This window comes from Plectropomus leopardus, chromosome 1, assembly GCF_026936395.1.
Source record: "Plectropomus leopardus strain MGB_pleo_1.0 chromosome 1, ASM2693639v1, whole genome shotgun sequence".
NCBI lineage: Eukaryota > Metazoa > Chordata > Actinopteri > Perciformes > Serranidae > Plectropomus > Plectropomus leopardus.
The window spans coordinates 21,414,435-21,440,328 of record NC_142176.1 but is presented as its reverse complement, the minus strand read 5'-3'; the positions used below and the strand labels follow the sequence as shown (position 1 = coordinate 21,440,328).

The 25,894-nt window shown below is 37.4% G+C and overlaps 1 protein-coding gene across 5 annotated transcripts in view; it reads left to right on the top strand.

Moving 5' to 3' along the window:
* mical2a (microtubule associated monooxygenase, calponin and LIM domain containing 2a) overlaps nucleotides 1-15,572 on the top strand; it is a 41,995-nt gene extending 26,423 nt beyond the window's left edge. Inside the window, exons 13-24 of one of the 5 annotated variants that reach the window (XM_088077585.1) lie at nucleotides 302-501; nucleotides 1,954-2,057; nucleotides 2,271-2,339; nucleotides 2,429-2,563; nucleotides 2,924-3,028; nucleotides 4,735-4,989; nucleotides 6,515-6,622; nucleotides 9,745-9,925; nucleotides 10,045-10,121; nucleotides 10,205-10,301; nucleotides 12,125-12,198; nucleotides 15,315-15,572. In XM_088077585.1, the coding sequence (XP_087933711.1) occupies nucleotides 302-501; nucleotides 1,954-2,057; nucleotides 2,271-2,339; nucleotides 2,429-2,563; nucleotides 2,924-3,028; nucleotides 4,735-4,989; nucleotides 6,515-6,622; nucleotides 9,745-9,925; nucleotides 10,045-10,121; nucleotides 10,205-10,301; nucleotides 12,125-12,156 (1,363 nt within the window). In that variant the 3' untranslated portion in view covers nucleotides 12,157-12,198; nucleotides 15,315-15,572. Of the gene's footprint in view, nucleotides 1-301; nucleotides 502-1,953; nucleotides 2,058-2,270; nucleotides 2,340-2,428; nucleotides 2,564-2,923; nucleotides 3,029-4,734; nucleotides 4,990-6,514; nucleotides 6,623-9,744; nucleotides 9,926-10,044; nucleotides 10,122-10,204; nucleotides 12,089-12,124; nucleotides 12,199-15,314 lie in introns of those variants that run through there. The other 4 variants (XM_042488188.2, XM_042488265.2, XM_088077590.1 and 1 more) reach the window with 4 other exon arrangements.
* The last annotated feature ends 10,322 nt before the right edge of the window (nucleotides 15,573-25,894 follow it).

Here is a 25,894-nt window from a genome sequence, read left to right as displayed (position 1 = left end):
ATCTCTGTAACAAACCCTACTGTCTTTATTCGGGGCATCTTAAATGGTTGGGATACTGGAAAGTCTGCACTTAAGAAACAATGTGGAATGAAAATGTCTGTGTGCATGCGTTGTAGAGAGATCATGGGAAACCAGAAACAGACAGAAGTAAATGGTTTCACAATGAAAACTGAAACCTTACTGTAGGCTGACACAGTCACTGTATAATTTTCCCAGCTGCTTTGCCATGACATACATACTCTGAATCTCTTTTTATTACCTTCCTCCTACTCAAGCCACCATTACTGTCTTTTTCCATCAGAGATTTTGACTCGTTAAACGAGGAAGACCACTCAGCAAATCTCCAGCTGGCTTTTGACATCAGTGAGCGTGAATTTGGAATCCGATCATTCACATCTGCGAAGGAGCTGAGTGTCGACCAGGAGCTGGATAAAACCAGGATGATCACCTACCTGTCCAAGTTCTACGAGCTGTTCCGAGGCACACCTCTACCTGCCTCAGGTACTTTGTTCTGCTGTACTGTACTCTACTGTACTCTGCTCTGCTCTACTGTGCTTTACACTATTCTATTCTGCTGCATACCACCCTTCTCTTTCTAATCTACAGTACTCTACTCTACTCTACCCTATTCTACTCCACTCTATTTTACTCTTCTCTACCCTACTCTACTCTACTCCGCTCTGCTCTGCTCTGCTCTACTTTACTCTGCTCTACTGTGCTTTACGCTATTCTATTCTGATGTACACCACCATACTCTTTTTTAATCTACATTACTTCACTCTGTTCTACTCTACTCTACTCTACTCTACTCTACTCTACTCTACTCTACTCTACTCTACTCTACTCTACCCTGCATTAGTCAACTCTACATTGCACTACACTTCTCTGCTCCACACTACTCCATTCTACTTTGCTTTACTTTATATTACTCTACTTCACTGTCCTCTAATGTGCTCTACTCTATTTCACTTTACACAACTCTTCTGTACTCTGTTCTACTCTGCATGACTCTACATTAGTCCATTCTACTCTAATGTATTCTTTTTTACTTTGCTTTTCCCTAATTTAAATAATTCTACTCTTCTTAACTCTAACATTACAATTCTTTACTCCACTCTGCTCTACTTTACATTACTATACTTCACTGCACTTAAATGTGATCTACTCTATTCTACTCTGCACTCCCCAATACTCTACCTGACATGACTCGACCTTTTTCTATTGTACTTCACTTTACGCTGCTCTTCTCTATTCGACTTGACTAGCTACAACTCAAATGTACTTTTCTACCCTCAATTCGACTCCTAATCGATTTGATTCTACTTTACTTAATATTCGACTCAGCTCTGCTCGACTGGACTTGAATTTTCTTTCCTCTGCTGTATTCTGTTTCTGTCTTCAATAGACACTGATGATGTCTGCTGTTAATAAACATTTTTTGTCTTCTTCATTGTTTCTGGTCTTCATCTTCTTCGCTGTATTGTATGATTAAAAAATGTACAAACAACCACAAAAAAACATGAATTCCTCTGAGAAAGAATGTATTAAATTTCATTTGGTTTTCTGTAAAAATGTGTGTGTAGTGCCGTCCTGTTAGTCCACTATTGTGGCACGAGAGGAATGTGTACTAGAGCTGCGTAGTCTGAGAGTTTTGACAACATAAAGACAGCTGCCTGTCTCTACTGTGGAGATATTTAATGCTTACCTATAAAATGTTGTTTTATTTAATGTCAACCATTTACCTTTCTCTGACATGCAGCTGAGTGATTTAATAAGGCTTTATTTATTTTAGTGGAACATTTTTCTACACAAATACAGTCACTTTTTTTTTCCAGACCACTCATATAACTTTACTCATCTGTATGGTCATTAATTATTGATATTATCTGACATTTGTGTCTGTGCACTGTAAAAACTATGAAAACTCTAATGCAGCCATGTGTATTACTTCAGGACCCAGAGGAGTGGATGAAAACAATGAAGATTATCCATCTAAGGACGTCAGAAGTAATAATAATGTGCTCAATCTTGCACTACCCAGAAAACGGGTACCAAAGGTAACTTAAATCTGATATTCTTCTTTTTTTTCCATTTCACGTGGGTTTTATTTTATATACATACAGCATGTCAATTAAATGAGTTATAAATGCCAATATACTGTATTCAACAGCCATATGAGATTTTCTCCAGCCACGTATGGCTGGAAACTCCTCTTTTTTTGGCTGTTGGACATTCAGTCTTTTTTTTGCTCCACTTTCATCCACTTTCAGGATGAAAAGAAGTCAGACGGTACAGATCCCATCTACAAAAGGAGGCGAAAATTCTGTTATTTGGAGGAGGTTCGTTGTTACACTACCTATAATTTCAAATGTAATAACTATATTAAAAAGTCTGTTGACATAGTAGGGTCATGTCTGTCTCTCTGTAGGCCACCAATGTGTCGAGTAATGGCTCAGCAGTGCGAGAGGACCGAGAGCCCAAGGAAAACAAAGTGCGCTCAATGGCTACTCAGTTGCTGGCCAAGTTTGAGAGCACACCGAGCTACACCATGCGGAAAACACAGGTAAGAATCTTACTGTTATTAGACTACGGTTCACACTATCGCACTTTAAGGCTCTAAGTAAGTATATACTGTATTTATGTATTTATCTACAGACAATTGCTTTGTACATCTTTCCTTCCTGCACATAGTTAAAATGGCTGTTTGCCTTCTTTTTCATGGCTCATAAATATGTTTTAAATTTCCCTTTTTGTGAGCTGGAGCTCTGACTGTGGTCTGTGGCTTTAATCTGACAAAACTTTCCTTTTGCTAATGCTATGAAGTCTTCTGTTGTCTGTTGTTTCCAGCATTTGATCTTTTCAGCCTTTTCTGCTCCTGTGCCTTTTAATTAACTGTCTTCCTAACCTTTCTGTAAAATCTCAGTCAGACTGTGAGTCGTCCTTCCCGCTGAAAACTCTTGAACTGGCTGAGAGTGTGCACATTAAATTCAGGCCTCCGGTCCCACCTAGACCTCCTCCTGAGATTCAGGTAGTCTGGAGCCGTCAGACGTCAGTTAAACAGTACCCAAAAGCATTTAAACAGTCTTTACAGTTAGTGACAGTCTGTAAAACTTCATATTAGTAGAAGGTTATTTGCATGCTAATTCTGTGCTGCTGTCCCAAGACATATGTATGGTAGTCAGTCAAAGCATACACCACCTATGTGTTAAGCTCAAATGATATAAAATACCTAAAATATAAGTTATTATTCTTTTTAGATGTTTTTGGATATTTAAATAGCCACACTGGTGGTTTTACAAACTCCTGGCAGATTTAGACCGTCATTTCACATCAGAAACGGACTGGATGTGACTCCTTCATGTGTTATTACAATTAAACATAAAACTAGAATCTAGGTCAAACTACAACGAATGCCCCAAAGACAAATCACAAATAAGAATACACAGTTATACATCAGTCCTGTAAACAATGAAAACTATGCTGCAAGTCTTTTACATTAATATTTTGATTTCTGACTTCCCTCAGTTTGCAGTTTATGTCACCGCTGCCCCTTTAGAGGTGAAGTCATGCCTTATGTTTAGACAGCAGTTTAGATTTTAATTTTTAAAAACTCAAAATAATTCACATTAAATTTTGAAAAAAGATGACATGAAAGTTTTTAATGGATAAGATTTTACTGGTAACATATTCAAACAATGGTGATGATTCCTTTATGAAAAATATGCACTTGCAATTTGTCAGTGGAAATCTTACTGAATCCTAAATTCACAGCTTGAAGTTTAAGTGTGCAGGATTTAGAGGGACAAATTGTCAGAAATTGAATAGAATCTAATAGGTATGTTTTCTTAAGTGTGTAACCACCTGAAAATAAGAATTGTTGTGTTTTTTGTTACCTCAGAATGAGCCGTTTATATTTACATGTCCTGTTAAATCACTATGTTTCCACAGTAGCCCAAAACAGACAAACCGAACACTGGCTCTAAATAGGGCCATTGACATTTTTGCATCGGCAACCACAGTTAGCAGCCTCTCCGCAACAAGCAGCGTCGGAAAAACACAGATTTTTTTTGCATTTTTTGTATAGACTTAACTATGTCCAGTAATAAGAAACTCATACAAAAAATACTTATATATTTTGCCCATTAATTTTAACAAACCAGACAAAAAACATCTTACTATCAAGAGCTTTACAGTTGCTGAAGTCAGAGTGTATTCATGAGCTAATTAGCTTTTGGAAAATCATACCCCCAAAACAAACAAAAAGCAAACATAAGTGTCAGAAAAAGGATTATGTGAATTTAACAGTTTCTCTCATTTAGCTGTTGGCTGCTGACTTGCTGCTGTCAGATGTCAGACTGGCCCTAGAAGACAGTTTTAAAAACAGCCTTCGTGCAATTGTAATACCATGTGATGATTACATAACTCTGGCAAAACATAAAGCAGACATCATTGTAATGGATTACCTATTCAAGTTGATTTTCATGCCGTGCTGGCGTGACTAACGCCTCGAAAAACTTGCGCTATGCTTTGAAAATGTTTGGCAGTGTTGTAAAGAACTTGTGATTTGAAGTTAATGAGCTGAAACGTATAAAACCACCTGTATGGTTCTTTAAATGATCTGCAGCCTCTTTGTGAATGAAATAGGATAAATAAATTCAAGCTTAACAGTTTGGTTGGTTGATGAGGAGTGAAACCACCGCTCACATGTGCACTACTGTATATTATTCCTTTCAGTTTGAAATGAGCATAAGAAAAGCAGCAGCGCACTTAGTGCCTCCAAAGACTCTGCCCAAACCCCAGCCTCAGTCCCAGCATCCATTTTCTGTAGTGAAGCTCAGACATGTTGATCAAACGCACGCTGAGGCGAAGCCCCAACCTCAGCCGGAGAGCGCAGACCCCCCTGCTTCTACTCCTTCCTGCCACTCAGCAATCCATTTCATGCAGAGAGTCCTCCAGCGCCTCAGGGAGGTGGATGAACACGTCTGTGAGGTGATCACTATCTCCTCCTTCATATCTCTAGCTTCTGTTTTCTTCTTTGTCTTCTTTCTCAAACCCTTGTGCATGTTCTGATACCCAAAAAGGCCCCAGAGTGAACGTTGATTATATATTACACCCTGATTATACATTTAGGCTTGTGTAATGTGTAGTCAGTTGGTGAAGTCAGCCCCTAAATTATCCAGCCTGACGAAAATGGCAAGAGCAGGCCTACAGAGCTGGTCATGAGCTGAGACAGGCACACAGACGGATTATTGGTCAGTCTGAGTCCGTGTGGAAAGAGCTGGCCAGAGCTGGGCAGCAGCAAATAAGCTATTTTGATTATTCAGATTTGCCAAAAGCCGACCTGCGGCGGCTCAGATTTACACTGCAAAACTATTCACCTGATCAAGTTATTCAGTGTAGAACTGAGCAAGGTTCCCACGGTCAAACATGAAAGTCATGGAATTTCATGTTCACTTTTTCCAGGCCTGGGAGTCAGGGAATTAGTAAAAATCACTGAAACTTTTGGAAAAGTTATGGACTTTTGTTGTGTTAAATAGAATAGTTGCAGTAATCTTCCATAGATAACCTACCATATTGTCTGTAGCTGTCGGTGTAACGGCGCTCTGGTATTCGTAGGTATGTGACAGTGTTTCTTCATTTTCTCCTAATATTTATCTCTCTCTCCATGTGTGCCAGCTAGCTGAAAATATGTTTGAACAGAGTTTGAATCTGATATGTCTGATAAAACGCCGGGCAAGTAGGTCAAGAGTTTTTGTTTTAGTACCGGTCGTTGAAAAGTCATGTAAAAGTTTTGAAATTTTGTCTTTGAAAGTGTGTGGGAGATGTTTTTAATGTATAAAAATGGTGATTTGCGAGATGTTATAGCATCAAATGCAGTTTCACCTGTTTTGAGAATTTAGGGATATTAGGGATATTTCAGGAAATATAATCGTCGGTAGGGTTAGGTTAAAAGAGGCGGATATCTGTGTGTGTACATAAAACTACTTTGAACATAGCATTCTTTTAAAATAATCTTATATTTAATGATAATCCTTTTAATTATTGTGCTTTGACTCCCTTAAGCATTAGAGGTTAAGCCTACATAATAGTGAGTTATTAACATAAACTTTTTTGGGTTTTTTTTTTTTGGTCAAACCGACATTCTTGTCTCTGATTTCTGTGCCAGGTCTTTGTGTCTGTCTCAGCCTTCTGCTCTTGTACAGTATGAGTAACCACATCAAGTGGGGTGTGAAATTAATGTAATAAGGCAGCCTTCGTTCCACACAGCGGCGTTATTGTCCTCCTCACGACAATACACACTTTGCTGTCAAATCCTGCTTCTTATTGGGAAAGTAGAACAGAGAGGCCTTTCATCATTTAACCGTGTAGTGCTTATTAAATGGTTATTAGTCTACCTCATTATGTCCACACGCAGAAAGCTCCACATTTGTTGGTGGGAGAATGTGTCTCAAAGTGCTGAGGAGGCCAGACTGACAGCTTTTCCTTTGTTCCTGTGCTCTGTGTCACCACACAGAAAAAAGCTCAGACCCAACAGGCTAGAGAGTTTCAAGCAAAGAGTATAAAGGAAAAGGCTGTTCACCTGAGTGGGTTGTTCTCAGCAGACAGCTCTGCTGCACTAAAGGTTGGTCTCAAGCTCGGTGTGTGACGTCTACCTTCCCTTCACAATGTGTTTATTTGCATGTGAAAACACGTCATGTTTGGGATTACAATTGCTGCATGCAGCCAGTTTTCTCTTGCATCTCCTGTTTGGTACACCATAGATTACTTTTTACACTTAGAATTTCCTGCACCTATGTATATCTGTCATTACATTTCAATGCCTTTTTTCATTGGACGTGAAAGCGGATATAATATTATTTTTAGAATGCATTGTGAAAACAATGTGGTGATATGAAAGGGGTAGCTCATAATGATAAACCTACACAGCATTATCACCTGAATCTGCAGCTCCCCTAGTTTTCACTGAGCATTTTAGGGAGTTTCAGCTCATTGTTTGGCCGTCTGGACCACAACTTCACTGGAATGGTTCGCTCTCAACCCACTTATAGCATCACTTAAAGTCTAGCCGCAACAGGCAGCTATTTTCAGTTAAAAAGCTGTATAAAATCCACTGTGTACTACCTGCTCAGCACCAAACAGCAGACAAACAAAGTCATCAACTTGCTGGTGAACATAGTGGAGCATTTAGCATCTTAAGAGACAGATATTTCCCTCAGGAGTGGGTAGAGACCAAAAACCAAAGACTATGAAATAATCTACATCATGTAGCACATGTGATATTTACGGTTTGTGGACTCCTGATTTAAAGCCTTGAGTTTGATATTTTGGCTAACACCACCTTGGATTTTTGGAGCCTGAAGTGACCATATATTGATGAGATATATATGGATCTGACTGGTGACGCCTTGCAGACAGCCAGTCAGTCAAAGTGGCCTGCCCTTAATTCTGCAGAACTTTAAACCTTTATAACATATGGATGGATGAGGTATATAAGAATTCGGCCCCCTACAATTGTCATCAATGTTGAAATTGGTTATAGAGACCAGAATCGTATTTAGTACCAAGCTGTAAACACGTTAATTTCTTCTGTAAAGTTGGGCATTTTAACATGGGTTTCTGTGGGGATCAACTTGCTATTTGAGCCAGCCTCAAGTGGCCCTCCAAGGAACTGCAGTGTTTGGCACGTGCATATTGGCTTCTTTCATTTATTTTTTAGCCCTGGAGGTTGCCATTTGCCAAATACTGAGCTAAAAGAGAGTGAATATTGGACTTGAGTTCATCGGGTGACCAGAAACACAACCCCAACTGAATAATGTTTCTCCAGAACTGCTGATGTATAAATAAGCAGCTGTTTGTGAACATGTTTTGCACATCGGCTGCTGTAACACCTGTCAGTCAGTATAACAGAATGAAATTTACCAGCATTAGGTGTACCTCATGAAAAAAAGAGTTCATGTTTGTGATATTGTGTTTGTTACAGTAGTGAAGGCTGGATATACTGTATCATATTCATCCCAAAGGCAGCTCACAGAGGGCCTGTTCTAAAAAAGCTTAAAAGAAAAAGCATCATAGCCTAAGATTTACATTGTTGTCATGTATCTGCTTAATTAAAATAGACAGATTTATGCTAAAGGACTGCTGCTTTGCATGAAAGCTCTGCTTTTAACTGCTGTTTCTGCCCCTTGTGCTTTTAATTAGCAGCAATCCTCACAGACGAGAAGTGTGTTTTTTTGTGGTGGCACTTTGTGGGTTTCTCTGCCCCACCCATCCCAAACAGCCTGCTCCAACTTAACAGCCAGATGTTATAGTAGGCCTTACACATGTTTAATACAAAGGAACAACTCCTGGTACACAATGTTTGAATCACATTTGATTCCTAGAGGGCAAATGGGGATACTGTTTAGACATGGTAAACTTTCTGTTTATCCATATAACCTTGTGATTATCTCCACTCTAAAATGATTCAGCTTGTTTTCCTTAATTGTCTTTTCCTCTTGGGTGAATGTTAGTGAACAGTTGCAAATGAGGCTGTAGGCTTTAAGGTGACACAGAGTGCCATACAGTTCTCACCGCAACTTTCCCTCACAATATCCCAAAGATGATATTTGAGCAATCGGACATTCAGGATGTGACATTGACAAGGAAAGCATTCATTAAAATGATTGTGTGTTCCTCATCTTACACTCCGCTTCACTCTTCCTGCATGTAATACTACCCGTGTTTTTATTGAGCATGCCAACACCTCAGAGAGTAACTAACTCAACACAGTTTAAATTTCTAGCAAAACGTTATGTGACCTGACAAAATAACACAAAAGTTTATTCTTGATCTAGAAAACCAAAATCTTAACTTAAGCTCTACTTTCTAGCTTTAAAAAACTAGCAAGTAGACTTTAAATTGAAACTCAACTTGAGTAAAATTAAACAATAGTGGTGAGATAAAACTAGATTCAAAATATCAAATATTCACAGAGGCATTCTTATGAATGAATATTTTGAGGAATTGTTTTTGTTCATTAAATGGTTAAAAATAGTTTGCATTTTGTAAAACGTTAAAAGCCAGCAATAGGTGTTAAATTCGTGAATGTGTCTGATAACTGTTTCAGTGATATTACGTTAATGTTGAAAGCATTTAAAGGTGAAGTATTTAGGATTTAGGGGGATATATGTGCAGAAATGGAATATAATATATTGAGTATAATCACCTCGAAATAAGTAAGAATTGTGGTTTTGTTACTTTAGAATGAGCCGTTTATATCTGCATCGGTAGCAGGTCCTCGTCCATGGAGTCCACCGTGTTTGTACAGTGGCCCAGAACGGACGAATCAAACACAAGGTCTAGATAGGGTCAGTCGCATTTTTGTGTCAGTAACAGTAGTTAGCCCCTCTGTGACGAGAGAGACGACAGATTTGTTTTTGGGAGGTAGAGACCTGCAGATAATTTAGCTCATGGAAAAAACCTACTAAACAATCAACACCTAAAAAAATCTAATCAGGAGACGTTTTTGCTGGTTGTAGTCTGCATCCTCACAGGTAGATGTCACTGAATCCCACTAAATGTGCTACTTTAAATATAGAAGTAGTATGTAGATATACTGCTAGTTGTAAAAATAATAAGTATTGGGAAATAATAATTGAATAGAAAGAGATTAGTGATGTTTAAAAATTGGTCATGGCAGGGTGTGTGACATTAGGAGCCTTCCTCACTTTTTTTCATCATAATTCTGCCTGTATTCTGTTTCAGGGCGGCTCAGTAAGAAGGGCGTTCCTACCATCAGGTGACAAGTGTCATTCATGCGAGAGGCGTGTTTATATGGTGGAGAGGGTCTGTGCAGAGGGTCTGTTCTTCCACAGGGAATGTTTTCGCTGTTCAACTTGCAACTCCGCCCTGCGACAAGGAGCACATGCCTTCGACTCTGAACGTGGTATGTGTCATTGAATATCAGCTCTCGTCTGTATTGGATTTTCTTTTTTTTTTTTCAAACAGAGCAGATTCCAGTATTTAATTTGCTTCTTTGTTCTGACGTGTGTGGTCATCTTGCAGGGAAATTGTACTGCAAACTTCATTTTGATCAACGCAACAATGGGACAAACCTACGGAGGAATTTATCTCTACGCTCAGTGAGTAATTTGCATGTCAAACAGTATCCATCTTATTCTGACAATAATTACTGTAGGATCTCTAACTCTTTCCTCTCTCTTAGAACCGTTATGGAGCTGAAGTTCAGGAGCAATGTGCTAGTGACGGACAGAGCTCCGAGTCCAGCAGCACGGAAGACCTGCAGAGTCAATCCTCAGCAGGTACCTTCAGCTCGTTCATGAGGAAACACCTGAGCTGGCCCCTTAGTGTGACTCGTGCTGTGTGTAACGCCCCCTGGTATCTGTCCCACCATGTGCGTAGTACAGCACAGGCCCTCGCCGGCCACCTGAGGGACAATGCCCAGGATTATGCATTCCTGTATGAGCTACTGAGCATGAGCTTGCCCCTGCTGCTTGTTTTGCAAGAGGTGCTGGTGCAGATGTACACAGAGGCTGTGCCTGATGGGCCCAGCTCTCTGCAGCCTCTGCTGCTGTGGCTGCAGGAGCAAATAGGACACAGGCTCATCTAAACACTCAGCAGACCCCAGCTGTTAATATTTGAACATGACTCCAAATGCCATTAAATGTGGCTGAGGCGCACATTAGCAGGACTGTTCTCATCATAATATCATTTGTAGCTGTGCACAAGCACCTTTGTACTGTTTACTTGCCTTTTACGATGATACTGCTGTCAGTGTCGTGGATATACATGTGCATCAGCCAAAGAAGAGACACTGTAGGTTGCGCACGCAACTTTTTTCAATTTACTACAGGGGAGTAATGAAAGCTACACCAAATATTTTTGCAGTGGGTTTGATTATTTGTAGGGTTAGTTAATAAGTTAAATAGATTTTAAATAATTGAATGCAGATAAAACAGGCCACAGTCAGTGCATTAAAGGCTTGAGACTGCTGAAATCATCGTTGCTGTAGAACTCAACCTTTTACAAACTGTCTTGGAAAATAGATCCTGTAGTTAAAATTTCTTAACTCAGGTTATGACTGACTAACTTGATGCACTTTATTTTTGGGAACTGCCTCGTCGACGCAGCAGTAAACTGTCACACTATAAAAGACTTTTCTCGCGTTAACGCTGAACACAGACAGGTTTTCTTTGACTATGCTGTGCTCCTGCCATATGTTTTTTTCTTCTTATATATATTTATATGCAAGTATGTGTGTTTTACACACATAAACAATTTGCTTATTATCTTTTTATACCATTTAGTTTACTTTCACAAGCAGTTTTTATTGGTATAAATAACGCCAAAGAATCTCTCTGGTCTGGTGAGTTTTCCTCTCAGTATTTAGTTCTACTTTGCTGCCATCTACTGTTGACTCTCAGAAAAACCAGGAAGGCAAAATGAGACGCACCACCCCTTCAGTTTTTAACATTACATTACATAACATAACATTACATATAATTATGTTTTAAATATTAGACTGATGGACTATTTTCTGATTTACTGTAGACAATAGAAGCTGGTGAGCATGCTGTGATGTGTTTGAATGTGCTCGCCACTCTTGCTGTAATTTTTAAGCATGTTGTTGGAAGATCAGCTGCAGGCCTCTTTGACTGGAAGCCACATAGTTGCCTTCTATTCAGATACACGATCTAATGATGCTCATGAAGAACTTTAGAGACTTTCAGAGTGTTTTTCTTTATTACATATTTGTGCAAAGACTTTAGGCATTATTTTGTGTAGGTGTTTACAGCATGATGTGCTGGACATGCAAGATGGTGTTTGTTTTGTTGTCAGATAACTAATTTTTCATGTTGAATTACTGAATCTGCTGCATGTCGTATGAGCTGGTTTACAGTGTGTTAAAATGCCAAAGACCTGTACTCATACACACTGACTGGACTTGTGTAACATTAATTTCTTACATCTGTGTGACAAGTGACGATCATGGACACTGTAACATGTGTAATGGTGCCAACATCATCTTCATTATGAATGTCAGTATTTTGCTTTGTTTTCATAAACATTTTCTACTTTTGCGCTCACAGCTGTTATTTGTGTCTGTATGCTCTCTGTGTTTTAGATCATTTTTCTCTTTTCCTCTCGCTCAGCTGAAGCCTTTTATGAAGTGTGTGAGCCAGCTGGATGGTTTTAAAGGTGATCACCTGCATGGTCACGTGGTCATGTGTCATAACTGCGATGTGGCTGTAGATACTTATGATAAATAACTGACCCAAAGTGTCTGAAATGACTTAACATCGCTGAATTGATTAAAAATGTTTGAAGTGACACTAAACTATGGAATGAACTGGTACTAACTACGCCTGGTTAAAGAGCTATTTTGTTAGTTATTTAGTGAATGGAATGAAATTGCAGTTCAGCTTCATTGTTATGAAAGTATCAATATGAAAGGAAGGTAAAATGTTTTATTCCAGACTCTTTTGCGCTTTCACAATTTTCTTCTCAATGATCAACTTTTCAAATCAAATTCAGCATGAAATACCAATTGACTGACATGTTCTATACGTATGAACCAACACAGGTACATTCAGTAGATGTTTTGCAGCTGACCTTCCTCAGCAGATGGAGCTGCACACTGACATGGTTTTGTAGACGTTCAAATTTTCATTTCTCAGAGACCTTCCAATAAGCACTTAAAGAAACTATGATTTCAAGTTCAATAATACACTTTGAGGCTTAAAGCCACCATGAATGAGGGGTCCTTAAAGTGCTGCAACTGGGGAGATTTTGTCAGCTTCTGTTTCCAGCGTCAATATTCAGCTGTCAGATTCAACGGTTTACCAATATAATGTTGAATGATGATGTAATGATGTCAAAAGAGCCAAAGATGAGTTTTAAAAGAGGGCTCAACTGATTTCACACATTAAAGTCTATTTACAGGTCTTGAGAAGAACTTACTTTGTCTACTACTTTATATGTGAAGCTAGTTGCATTAAACCTTTAGACTATGCTCAAAATGCAGCTCTTAGTGCGGAGGTGTGACACCGGGTCTGTGAAAAAAAGTGAACTTATCAGACCTCTGTAGTTTGCACTCATCTGAGGCTGCTGAGGCTACTGGCCTAGCCACTTTAAGTATTTCACAAACCTAAATCTCCAAACTGTCGGCGGTCAAGATGTATTGTGGGTAATATAGGCATCAGGTTTTGGCCAAGGAAGGAGAACGTGTGGAATAAAAAAAGACCGTATCTCTGGTTCTGCTGCTTCGATGCTGATCCCTTCTCTTCATCGTGACTCCGTCAGCGTTGTAGGAGTATCAGGCTGACTCGGTGGCGTTCTCTTCTAAGACCCTGAACATTAAATAAAAACAAACTAATGTTGTTGGCTGTGCTGTCAATCTCACCTTGTAACAGAGAAAAAGAGAGCATTGGTCTCTTTCACAACAGCCCGGATGAATAAAGGTTAAGAATTCTTTTATTTGTGCAGTCACATTTTCAGGATGATCTGACAATAACAGCAACGGACCACTTAATGTTTCCATACAGAGGATGATTATGGCACCATTTAGAGAGACGTTCTCTTTCAGTATGTGCATTGGCCTCTATAACTTTATTATTTCTCTGCACAACAGAATGATAAATACCTGGTTTCTACAACACATTAGTGGCATTTTTCTTTCTTCTCTTAAGAAACTTAAATGGAAAAGTATCTGCGTGTTGTAAGAAACTGTTCAGGGATGCACTTAGAGGACTGAACTTCCATTGACTTGAGACATTTGCTGTGATACATGACTCTTAAAAAGTCCTTGACTCCACAAAACCAGCTTATATTCTGTTGAAACTTCTGCACTCTCTTTGCTTTGAGAGTAAATATTGAAGGTTAATTACACTTTTGAAAAGACGATGTCCACCATTTAATATTTCTATTGTGACTTCTGCTCCCTCTATTGTTACTGTAAATAATGATAATAATAAAAGGTGTAGAGATATGTAAACACCAAATCCATCACAGTGGATGACTGTGCCAGTGAACTGTAATAAATACAGAAGTTATTCCAGTCATCTCCTCAATGTTGTTCAAGTCAAAGGTGAAGACACCTGGGTGCATATTTTCAATCATTTTTGCCTGTAATGTTTAGCGGAAAGCAAAATGTAAACCAGAAGCTCCTGTTTATTCACCAAAATGCTCATTTAGCTCTACTCTTTGACACTCTACAGCAAACTGACACATACCTTCACTAATGAATGATCTCCTCTACGCTGTGTTGTTCCTTTGTCAGCTCGACACTTACAGATATACCGATACATCTCTTTTGTTCCTCTGCTCTTCTTGTCCCTCAATTTGCAACATAAAATCTAACTCTTTTGGCAATACTTAAGAGGTTTTTAGCCTTTGAACGCTTGTTGTATGATCACAAAATGTGAATGTTACAATATGTCCTTGTATACTCTACATTTGAAAATCTCGAAGCAAATGTTGAGGCCAAAACATCATTTTATATAGTTAGGAGACTGGCTCCACAAAAAGATATTTGTCTATTTATCCAATTAAATCTAAAGACCAATCTGTTTTTAATGATGATTTTAGAATCATCTGCCTGAATAAGTTTCTCTTCTTATATGCTCTTAACATTTTCATGAATTCACAATACTTTTAGTATTAAATGTTACATCTTAGACATCCTGAACAATTCAAAGATATGCATAAAATGATCTGAATGAGCTTGGAAAATAACTTCTTATATATGATATGTCCTCCTCAATATGTAATATAAGATACTTATACTATGAATTGATGCAGAATATGCACAAATTGCTGCATAAAGAGTGAAGCAGGTAATTATGGGCTCAAAATCTGTCTTTTAATTTTTGTCTTTTAAATTCAGCTTGTACTTTATCTTTTTACTTATCTTCTATTCTGCCCGTCTTCTTCTTCTTCTTCTACTTTTTCTTCTAAATATTATTATCAGTGTTCTGTGTCTACTGCCTTTTTTGTTACTGTATATTTCAATTACATTTGTGCCTCGAATCTCCTATTTAATTCTGCTTTAACTCTTGTCTGACCTTTGTTTGGCATTATTGACTAACTTCGATTGTTTTATTAACTCTGGGGTTTATTGTAAACTGTGTTTTTTAAGGTGCTATATAAATAAAGTTATTATCATTATTATTATTAATTATTTTTGGCGAAGGACGCCCCCAATTTCATATGTTTCCCCCTTTAATGTTTAAACAAAAGCTGTGCTCTTGGTCAGGAGTGTGCATGTCTGCAGTGATGCACAGATTTACAGTGTTTATTTCTTGTTTTTCATTCAGAATCTGCCGTAAAGTGAGCTGTTACTTCACCCACAGAGGACTGAGAGTTAAGATTAATTTTTGATGAAGCTGGTGTATAAAATTGTTAATAATTAATGTTGACTCCTTGAAAGTGTGTTAGAAATGTTGTGTGTGTGTGTGTGTGTGTGTGTGTGTTTGAGCTGGATTGCCTTTTTCTTATGAAATGTATGTGTTGTTAACTGATGTCTGACTTTGTTTGGAAATGACAAAATACTTTAATATATTGAATGATTTTAAGATGGGTCAGATTTATTTCCTATAATCTTCTATGCCATTCTACAAAAAAGTAACTCAGAGCTGACATCTGTTACTGAACACAGTTTGCCTGTTTATCAGACTGGTTTCTGTTTCTTCAAATTTTTTTTTTGAATTTTTTTTGGCAGTTTAATCTTTAACAGAAAAGATTGCACAGAAAAATCTTTCTGGCCGAGCTTGACCAACACAACTAAAAACTTGCCTCTTAATCCACAAAATAAAATAATTAAAAAATGAATAAATATATCAAGGCCACTGTACTTTGGTAAGGTACCTGACTAAAGAAGAGGTTCACAGCTACATCCACAGAGAGTACACTAGACTTCAACAGACCTGCAGGTAGCCGTGCAGAACCTTTGATGGTTTCTGTCCCAAGATTCATGAAGGCACAACTTAACTCATGAATGCCCTCACATCTCTTTCAGTGAGCAGATATTGACCTCCAATCTTTAAAGCAGCAATAATCAAAACGTCATGATAACAAACGACATCAAACGACAATGAAAAAAAAATATGCAAGTCTTCACTGAATGAGCCTGCAGAGAAATATCACCTGGATCAGAATAGTTCTGCTGCCCATAAGAGGCCAAAAATTCAACGATTGCAGGTTGTAAGTATTGTCAGTCCACAGAAGAAGGATTGAAAGGGTTGCACATGATTATTTGATTAAATAAAAATTACTGCAGTACAATAAAACTGGTGGTTCTATGTTAAGAATTCGGAAAATGTCAATGGATGTTGTAATTAGCAGGAATATTTATTTGACTTGCTGAGGGAGATATTTGAAGGATCGCAGACATTGTTTGCAAATCTAATTGTCATCCATCAAAAATGATTCTGTGGATACAAAGTGTATTTACAACATGATGGACAGACATTCTCTAAATATTTAAATTATTTTTGAGAGAAAAATTGGTTACAAAGCTGGCACTCTGACTAATTCCTAACAATATATCCCCAGTCATAATGGCACAGAATATTTTTGTTTTTAGTTTTTCCCCGCAGAACTGTGGTGCAGCGATGTGAGGTCAGATTTTATAAAACCTGCAGAGGCAGAAGTCCCTGCACTTTGTCGTGTGTGCATCTCTTGTGGAGTGCCACCTGTTTACTGCCATCTTGCATCTTTTTCATTTCTCTCCGTTTATTATTAAATAACCTTTCCTTAAATGCAAAAAGAGCAGAATAGAAAACAGGTTATACAGTAACAATGATTAGCATTCAAGCAACAGAGCAATCAAAGCCTGAAATTGCATTGAAATTACAGAAGCTGCGAAAGTTTATGAAAAAATAGAAAAGCTGGGATGAGATGAATCTAAAAATATAATGGCATTATTTTAGCGCTTTCACACAAATTGTCCTTTTAAACTGTCAAACACAAATCTCCCAAAGAGAGGAGACTGCTGGAGTAAATAATCTATATTCTATTTGAACATTTCCTCTGAAGAGAAAAATGTAATAAACAGCCGTAATTTAAGGCAATTTTTATTTCCCATATTTACAATAATTTGCAGTAAGGCTATTAAAAAGTGCTGCTAAATGACATGACAATGGCAATGGCAAGCAAACATGGTAAAAAAAAAATGCCTGGAGAAACAGGCTCCACACATAACAGAGCATCACAGCTGATGAACAAGCTCCCTGTTTCCTTTTGACAAATATACGAAAAGAAATAATGGCAGCCGATGTCATTCTCTATCTTATAATTCTCATGTAACAAACCACTCAGAGCGTATCAGTCCATCTCACAGTAAATAACAGGACACAGAGAAATACATTTAAGGCCCTGCTGGACAGATGAAAGAAACAGTGCCGTACAGTGAAGTTCCTCAGTGTGGTAAATCTGCCGGTCTGAGAGGCTCCTCTCTGTCTGCAACGAGCTCCTGGAGCGATCTGTTTGACCAGACAGCAGCAACAGGGGAAATGTGTTTTCATTTTTTAATTTTTTTAATGTCTTTGATCATAATCACAGGGCAGAAAAAGTCCTGCTGTGTATTTTGTTGCTAAGTTGAGGAAAACAGAGATATATATATGTAAGTCCCCATAAGACTGTAGAGTTTCATAAGATCACTAAAAAGGAACCTAAAACAGCAAGCGACATAACACTCATATTACATTCCAGTTTTCCACTTTTTCATATTTGAAAGTTATGAAATTGAGAGACGTTGATTGCTCTTACCTACAGCAAGTTTAGATGCAAAGTTTTATTTTTGTCTATTTTTAATCTACCTAACTGATATTCATTGATATTAGATTTTTGACAAAATACAGAAATTCTTTCTCAGCGGCGGATTTCAAATTTCATCACTCCAAATGTGCAAATATGCTACAAAGTATTCAGCAATCACTTCTTAAAATCTGCAGTGTACATTTTAATAAGTGGAAGAATGTTGTTGATGTTTGAGATCCTTGAACACATTGTATGCCGCCTTTTCTGAACTTAGCCGGTGCTCAGAGCATAATACAAACATTTGTAATTGCATTTTTTTGAAAAGCAAATCAGGAAGTTCAAACATGACAACCTTCAATACAAGCAAAAAAAAAATGTTTTAAATTTTTGCCCTTATCCCCAAAATTTCACGAAGCTGCTCAAATGGAGTCTGCAGCTTGTCCGTTCATGTTAAATATGCTGCTAATTTGGATGTAATGTTGTGACAGTGCCTCAGATTGTCAGATAAAGTTTCTAAAACATTTTTTTCTATGATTGCTTTTGTGCACAGCCCCTTAATAGTGTTGAATATTCATAATGTCCTTCCTTTTCCTTTTGTGTTTTAATTATAATATTTTATTTTTACATAACAAATTCAGTTCACTTCTATTATACTGGGATGTAATCTTAGAGGCATATCTATGGGCAGACACTATATAGCTGTGAAAATGTATATTACCTATATTTTATCGTTTGGGTATTCTGACCCTTTAGTGTGAGGTCAACATATATCCACATACAATAGATATCATACGAATTAGCGCCCCACACAATGATTTTATGTACTTAGCATTAAGTTACTGGTTAGTTTTAAGAAAGAGCACAAACAGTGGTAGCATTTAGAGACATCCAGCAGAGGCTGAAGAACTTAAACTTCTCCTGTGTGCAAGGCTAGTAACAGAGCCACGGTGGCTGATATGAGAATCCAAATGGACCTTTCTTTTTTTTTAAAAAAAAAAAAAAGATGATTTTTTAGGCTTTATTTACTTTAATTGACAGAACAGTCTGAGTGTGAAAGGGAGAGAAATGCAGCAAAGACCCAGAGCTGGACTTGAACCCACGGCTGCTGCGGGGAGGATGCAGCTTCTGCACATGGGGCGCCACTCTATCCACTGAGTCACCAGGCGCCCTGCAAATGGACCTTTCTAGAGCCAGTGTTGTGGTTTGTCCCGCGTTACTGTAGAAACATGACAGTGCAGCATGACAATCTCCTTAGATGAGGACCTGATCCCTCATTCTAGATATCAAAAACACAATGATTCTTATTTTAAGGTGATTAGAATCTAAATAACACATTTTTATAAATACTATAGACCATTTCTGCCAGTAGATGCCCCTAAATCCTACACACTGGACCTTTAAGAGGATTACTAAGCATGCCATTGACAATTCTCATTGGTTCAATTCAAAGCAGTCTGGATAATTTCATTCAGATATCTCAGAGTGACACTGAGTTTGGCCAGACCTCTTTGAAACATCATGAAGAGAGATAGTGTATGTGCTGTAGGTCTGGCAATGTTTGAAATGTCTGGAAACCAGTGTGTGAGAGGGAGGAGTCTGAAAATGGCAACTGGAAAAAAAACCCCCACAAAAACACTGAAAGTACAAATTGTGACACAGAACCATGAAAACACTCTTCTTGTTAAACACATGGCATTTAAGGAGGATTTCTTCCTGAAAACACATACATGTAGGGAACAACTCAATCAAAAGCTCTCATGAAATTGGTAAAGCTTAAATAACTGCTCTGGTAAATCAGTTGGAAAATGTCACAGATGATTACTTTAATGCTATTCCTTATACAGGTAATTTAGGGACTTAAAAGGTAAATGTCAATATAGCCCATCTATACATATTTTTACATTTTTTATTTACATAAAACCATCACACATGAGATGTTTCAGCAGCATCGACTAACAGATGTTCTACTATTTTGCTTTTATTAGAAATAATGGTGAATACAAGAAGAAGTAAAAGAAGAAGAAGAAAAATAAACTGTAAAATACACAACAAAGAATAGTTGAACTTAGTATGTACACTCAATAGTTTGAATTTATAACTCAATAAAATAAATAAAAATATAAAGTAATCTGTTGTGCACCCCTTAATGACTTTTACTTCAGGAGGCTTTTGATTAAAAAAGACAAAGATTTTCAGCAGTGGGCTCTATGAGGGGCACGAGCTGCACAAGCACGCCTCTTCCTCAGGCAGAAAAGTCTGCATTTCTACCTCTCTAGACCTCTTTGTTTACTTCTGGCTTTTTTGGTCAACCCTCTGTGATCAAAAAGGGAATCATTTGTTTTATCGCTCTTGCCAGTGTCCCAGGTAGTTGTGGAATCCAGCTTTCTGCAGGTCTAAGTGGATGTGTAACACATCAAATGCACTCCACCAAGTTTTGAAATTGCACTTTGCTTTAGTGTTTGAAACTATTATAAGCTGTGCTGCAGCAACAATTTTATAAGGGTACACTACTGTTGTCAAAACTACCTATTTAAAGATGGTTTCCCTAGGAAAGATGCACCCGTCAGGAAAATGGAACACTTACAAATAAATACAGTGACAGTGAGAGTGTTGCATCTTTCCTGGAGAGTATTTTTAATTCAAGAACATGAATTCAAGTGAGTGAGCTTGTGCACAAAGTGAATAGATTTTCAGTGATCGTAAAGGAGTTTAGATGACACATTTCTTTTAAAATTATGTGTGTTTACACAAGACACTTTTTATATGGATTGAGTTCACATTCTGATTTAAAGTCAGTGGAAGAGTCCCATGTAAACACAGTTAATGATAGTACTGTATAAGCACCTGCATGCTGTGGAGCTGATTAAGTGATTGAAAACATGGTGTGCAGGTGCAGGTTTTGACTTGTCAAAAGCACAGGTGTTGCTGATGACACTACTGATGACGTTAGCCAGTGCTCCAGTGACAATGACAGTGACAGTGAGCAAGCTTGCATAATACCAGACAGGCACCCAAAATCACAGCAGCTAAATTCAGCCATCATTTATTTAATCATCATAAATTCAACTTTGCTTTTCAAACTGTGACAAGTCAAACTGTCATCTGTGAAAAAAAGGCCTTTAAGGTGAAAATCAGTAGACAACTGCAGGTAAGAGAGGGAATAACAGGCTCTGAAATGGTACAGGGTCACAGACAATCTATGGCAAAAAAACCCTTAATTGTTATGTAGATTTTTTGTTTCACTCCAGACATTTTAACATGTCAAAGCAGGAAAACACAGCGCTAGTTGATAATATTAACACTTAGGGATTGTTTGGTGCATTTTAGGCTACACACTTTCCAGTCTTCCTTTGATGTACTGCCTTTACATGTAGGTGAGTCAGTTGCAGAGCTGCGTGCAGTCTCACTGCCTGCTCGGTGATCATCGTTAATTTTATTAGCTTCATCTGTGCTTTTCTTGTTATGACAAATCAGTCAATGATTACCTGGTGGGAGAGTGGTGAGTGTATGTCTGATTATAGAGTAAAATACTGAGTGTCGAGTGAAGGTGGAGGGCATTGCTCAGAAAGGCCCATTTGTTCTGCATTTTCCTAATTAGTCCCTACTTAGTAGTATTTGATGAGTTTCGATGACTCATCAAATGCATTGACAATATCGTTGATTGACTGATTTTTTCTTTTCTTTTTACACACACACATGTATGTATATGTGTATGTATATGTGTGTGTGTGTATATATATATATATATATATATATATATATATATATATATATATATATATATATATATATATATATATATATATATATATATATATATATATATATGTTTTTGTGTGTGTGTGTGTGTGTGTGTGTGATGGAGTTGAAGGGTTGTTCCAGTTCATAGCATCATACCAGGTGGTCTTAGTTTTGGTTGAGCATGCTACTATAAATTGAGCCCTGGATTTCTTGCCAGCCTTATCCTCTGACATTTAAGCTGGGATGGTGACAATGCACTTCAATAGCCCATTGTTCTGAACCACTATCATCAGTACAGCCAAGGACCTAGGAGCTGTGCTTTTTCACGAAAAAGCAGAAAATGATCACCCATAATCAGACATCATACACCAAGATGTCTTGAACAGGAGCATTTCCAGCCATTAGGTGTAATTACACTCCTGTATCTGCCTTTATATACCTCTGTATTCATATCAAATAAGCCTTTCTGCACATGCTAAGACCATGGCCCTGTCTGTCCTTTATAGAGGACAACAGCAGTTCTGGCAGCAGTTAAGAAAAACACCCACAGAAAGGTAAGCTTGTCGGGGCCGACACTGAGGAGGAGTAGTTTATGTCTATTAGAGGTTCAGGAACTCGTATGTGTTTGTTATTGATTTGTGCTGAGCCCTCAGAACAGGAGACTTTACCAGACGTTAGACTATCGTCAGTGCTCTTTGAACATGCATGTTTGTTGTTTGCAATGCTCCTCTTTATTTAAAATTACATTTATTTCACTGCTGAGATTGTTTGCCAGAAATGATATTTTACAATCTTTTCAAATCTTTTAAATTCTTTATTATAAACGTTTACAAGTAGCAGCTAAAACCGCCATTTCTGCAGGAGGACTGTATCGTACTGTAGATCCAACTAATTTTTGCCAGATGGCAGAAATTTGATGGTGTGCTGATTCTCTTTGATGGCAGGACATAAAGCTCTGTTCTAAAAGCATGCATCTGTGTGATATCACAAAATCCTCTGCCTCAGATATAATCTGCGTGCACATCTGGTTATAATCACATTTTAAACATTGGTTATGCAATAATCTGTCTTTAATGTCTGTGTCCTACTGGCAGAGTCTTCTGTTGAATAGACAACTGAGCTGCCGCAGAGATAAAGAGATTTGTAGGCGACTAGCAGGTATGCAAACTGTTTAAAACTGTGACAAATAAAACACCCAAATGGCTGTAGCATTGAAACATTCAAAAGTGCAATTGTGAGGATTTTGTTAGAATTTAAATTAATCAAGTAACCTCTACAAAAAAATAATGTATGTGTATATACGTGCTTGTAACAGCATGTAGAATATTTTCTTGGGTACTTTGTATCAACATGTGTCATTTGAGGTAGAATAGCTTTATTAACATATTTACAGTTAATTCTCAAACAAAAAATACAATGATACTTAGAACTTCAAATTTACATGCTGGAGCAAAAAGCAAATAGGCAAAACTTTATTGATATACATCACATTTCACTCCAGGGGGAAGCACAATGTGCTGCATAATGTCAAAGGCAGGAGTTACAGGCATAACACAAAGCCAGCAACTGACCATAAAAGTGGATAAAATCCATTAATAGTAATTAAGATGAAGAATAAACCAATAGAAAAAAACACAAAGACGTGAATCAGAACTGCCAAAAATGTGTTAAAATTCAAATAAATGATAATGCTAAAAGTAAAGCATTAGAAGAATCACATATATGAATTAAAAATAAATTAAAGAACTAAAAACAGAATAAAATAAGACCACTAACCCATACCCAAAAAGCTTCTTGTGGCATCTTTCCAAACTAACCAATTCTGTACAAAATCAGCAGATAGCCTATAAAAATGTACTTTTGAGACAAGTCAGGTACATAAGGTAAAATGGGACGAATAAGATTTTACATCTTAGGCTCTCTAAATATTAGCAGCCAGTCACTGAATATGTTTTTGTATTATTACAAATGTGCTTTGAATGAAACTTTCATTTTGATCATTCTCTTATAGCAGGTACTGGGCAGAGCAAAGAGATAAAGAAAAATCATGGTCAGCGGTGGCCCCACAATTTGCATGAAAATTTGCAAAAGCTAAGTTGCATGTTGATTTTCTCTTTTTGGTACTAAGAGTACTACAGTGAAAATAATACGAGTATAACAACAAAATACACTTAACTTGTGTGGGAAAGGCCTTTGAGTGAGTACTTAATGTATTCAGGTTAAATGGAACAAAAGAGCATATTTTTTAGGCTACAAGGTGCCTGAAAATTATGAGTTATGCTATTGTGTGCCACCTTGTATTATTACAGACATTTTTAGTGTTTTTAGTGTAGGCCCTAAAATTATTGGAACAGTAGGATTTTTTTTTCAAAAGAAATTTATTAACATACCATCATTAACAGATTTTTTGATATTTATATTTATAATATTTTTATATTTTAATGTGCTTACTTTTTTGGGGTTTTTTTTTAATGGGTTGATCCAGTTCTGAAGGTGTAGTTGCTGTTTTTGCGCGGGATTCATGTGGCCTGTCGTAGTCGGACCCAGAGTAATATCTTTTCATAGGGCCCTGAAATCCCTGGCTGCACCCATGTCTAAATTAACATTTAAAGTAGAATTTTAGGTGCTTTTCTTGGTAATCTATGAGAAAGTGTCCCAAATTCTACATGAACTCACATAAAAATGGACCTCTAATCCGCAGAAAATGAAATATATATTGACTCTAACTGTGTGTGAATTTCTCATTTCATTAATTGTACAAAAATACAGTTTTGCTATCACCACATATTTAAAAAGTCTGCAGTGATGACATATTGAACATGATCGGCTACACACTGAACCAGTCACTGTTGTACATTTCTGCACAATGCTCCATGCAACAGTAATTTTCATTCATTAGGACCATTGATGGTCAACTATAGACCTACCTGCTTTTGAATGGAACTCTGCTTAGTGACCAGAGTGGAGGGCAAGTCTGAGAGCATGGCACACTGCCAACAGGCTTTGTGTGCGACGAGACAATTTGAGTTCACTGCAATCCGGTTCATTAGTCTTCACTTTTATGCGAGGGCAATAATTTGTTTTAATATTAGGAACATGAAGGAATGGTGATTCAAAAATTCCAGAGTTGACTGGTTGGGAAGTGGGATGTTTAATGTGTTGATCAGATCCTCGTAAACTGGTACAAATACAGCATGGGTTACCATGGCGACCAAAATGAAGCTGCATCATGACACCAGGATTTCATATTGTACTTTCAGAGTATACCCACTTCCTCCTTGGTAACCATCCCATCCTAGTAGTAGAGCCACCCCCTCAACTACCACTGCAGACAACCGGCCTCATGAAGCAACATTCTCTTAAATTCTCTTAATTTTCTGGTCAGAGAAAATATAAGGGAAGTAAACTCCAGATGCACCAGACATTTTTAAACAATCCAAATCTGCTCTTACCCAGGTGTGCTCAGTGATGAATCCCACTTGCTCACAAAAGGGCAGGTTTTGTGTTGTGTGCAGAGACCGGAGAGATGGCACCAAACAAAGGCTGTGAGAAGAAAAACTTTAACAGTAGTAAAACTGATGTACTGTTTAATCAGCCTTAAGTAAATGTGATTTTCTAGAGTGTCAGTACCGGTGTTAAAGGAAATTCAAAAACCAAGCAATGTCAAAACATTTGCTGTGTCAGCAGCAGTGATGGAGGACGTATTCAGATCCTATACATAGCCAAAGTACTAAAAGTACGAACTGAATTAAAAGACTACTTAAGTGAAAGTATGTAAGTACCATCAGGGAAATGTATTGAAGTATTAAAAGTAAAAGTACTCTTGTGTTTAGTAAAACATGTAATTAATTAGTCAAATAATTAAAAGATCTAAAAGAAAAAGTCTGCATACATATATGAGAAGCTTTTTTTTTGCATGAAAAATAATTTAATCAATTACAATAATAGTTGCTGATTAATTTTCTTATCTAAAAAAAATAAGATGTAAACAAACTAGTAAGTTATCAAATTATTTTAGTTGAGTAAAAAGTGTAATATTTCCCTCTGAAGTTTAATGGAGTAGAATTTGAAAATAACATGAGTTTAAAATACTCAAGTAAACTAAAAGTTCCTCAAATTTGTGCGGAAGCACTTCAGTAAATATACTTAGTTACATTCCAGCACTGGTCAGTAGAGGGACGCACAGTCACTAAAATTACAATGATTGGGATCACTGGATCAAGTGTATTTCTTTAGTCCTGAAATTCAATAATTCATTCATCATAATTACTCCAAAACATAATCTAAGTTTGATTATATGATAATAATGCATTATAAAGTTCTTCAAATGTGAAACTTATTTTTGCACGTGGCAACAATTTGTGAACTGTGAAGATAAGATGTTTTTCTCTTATCT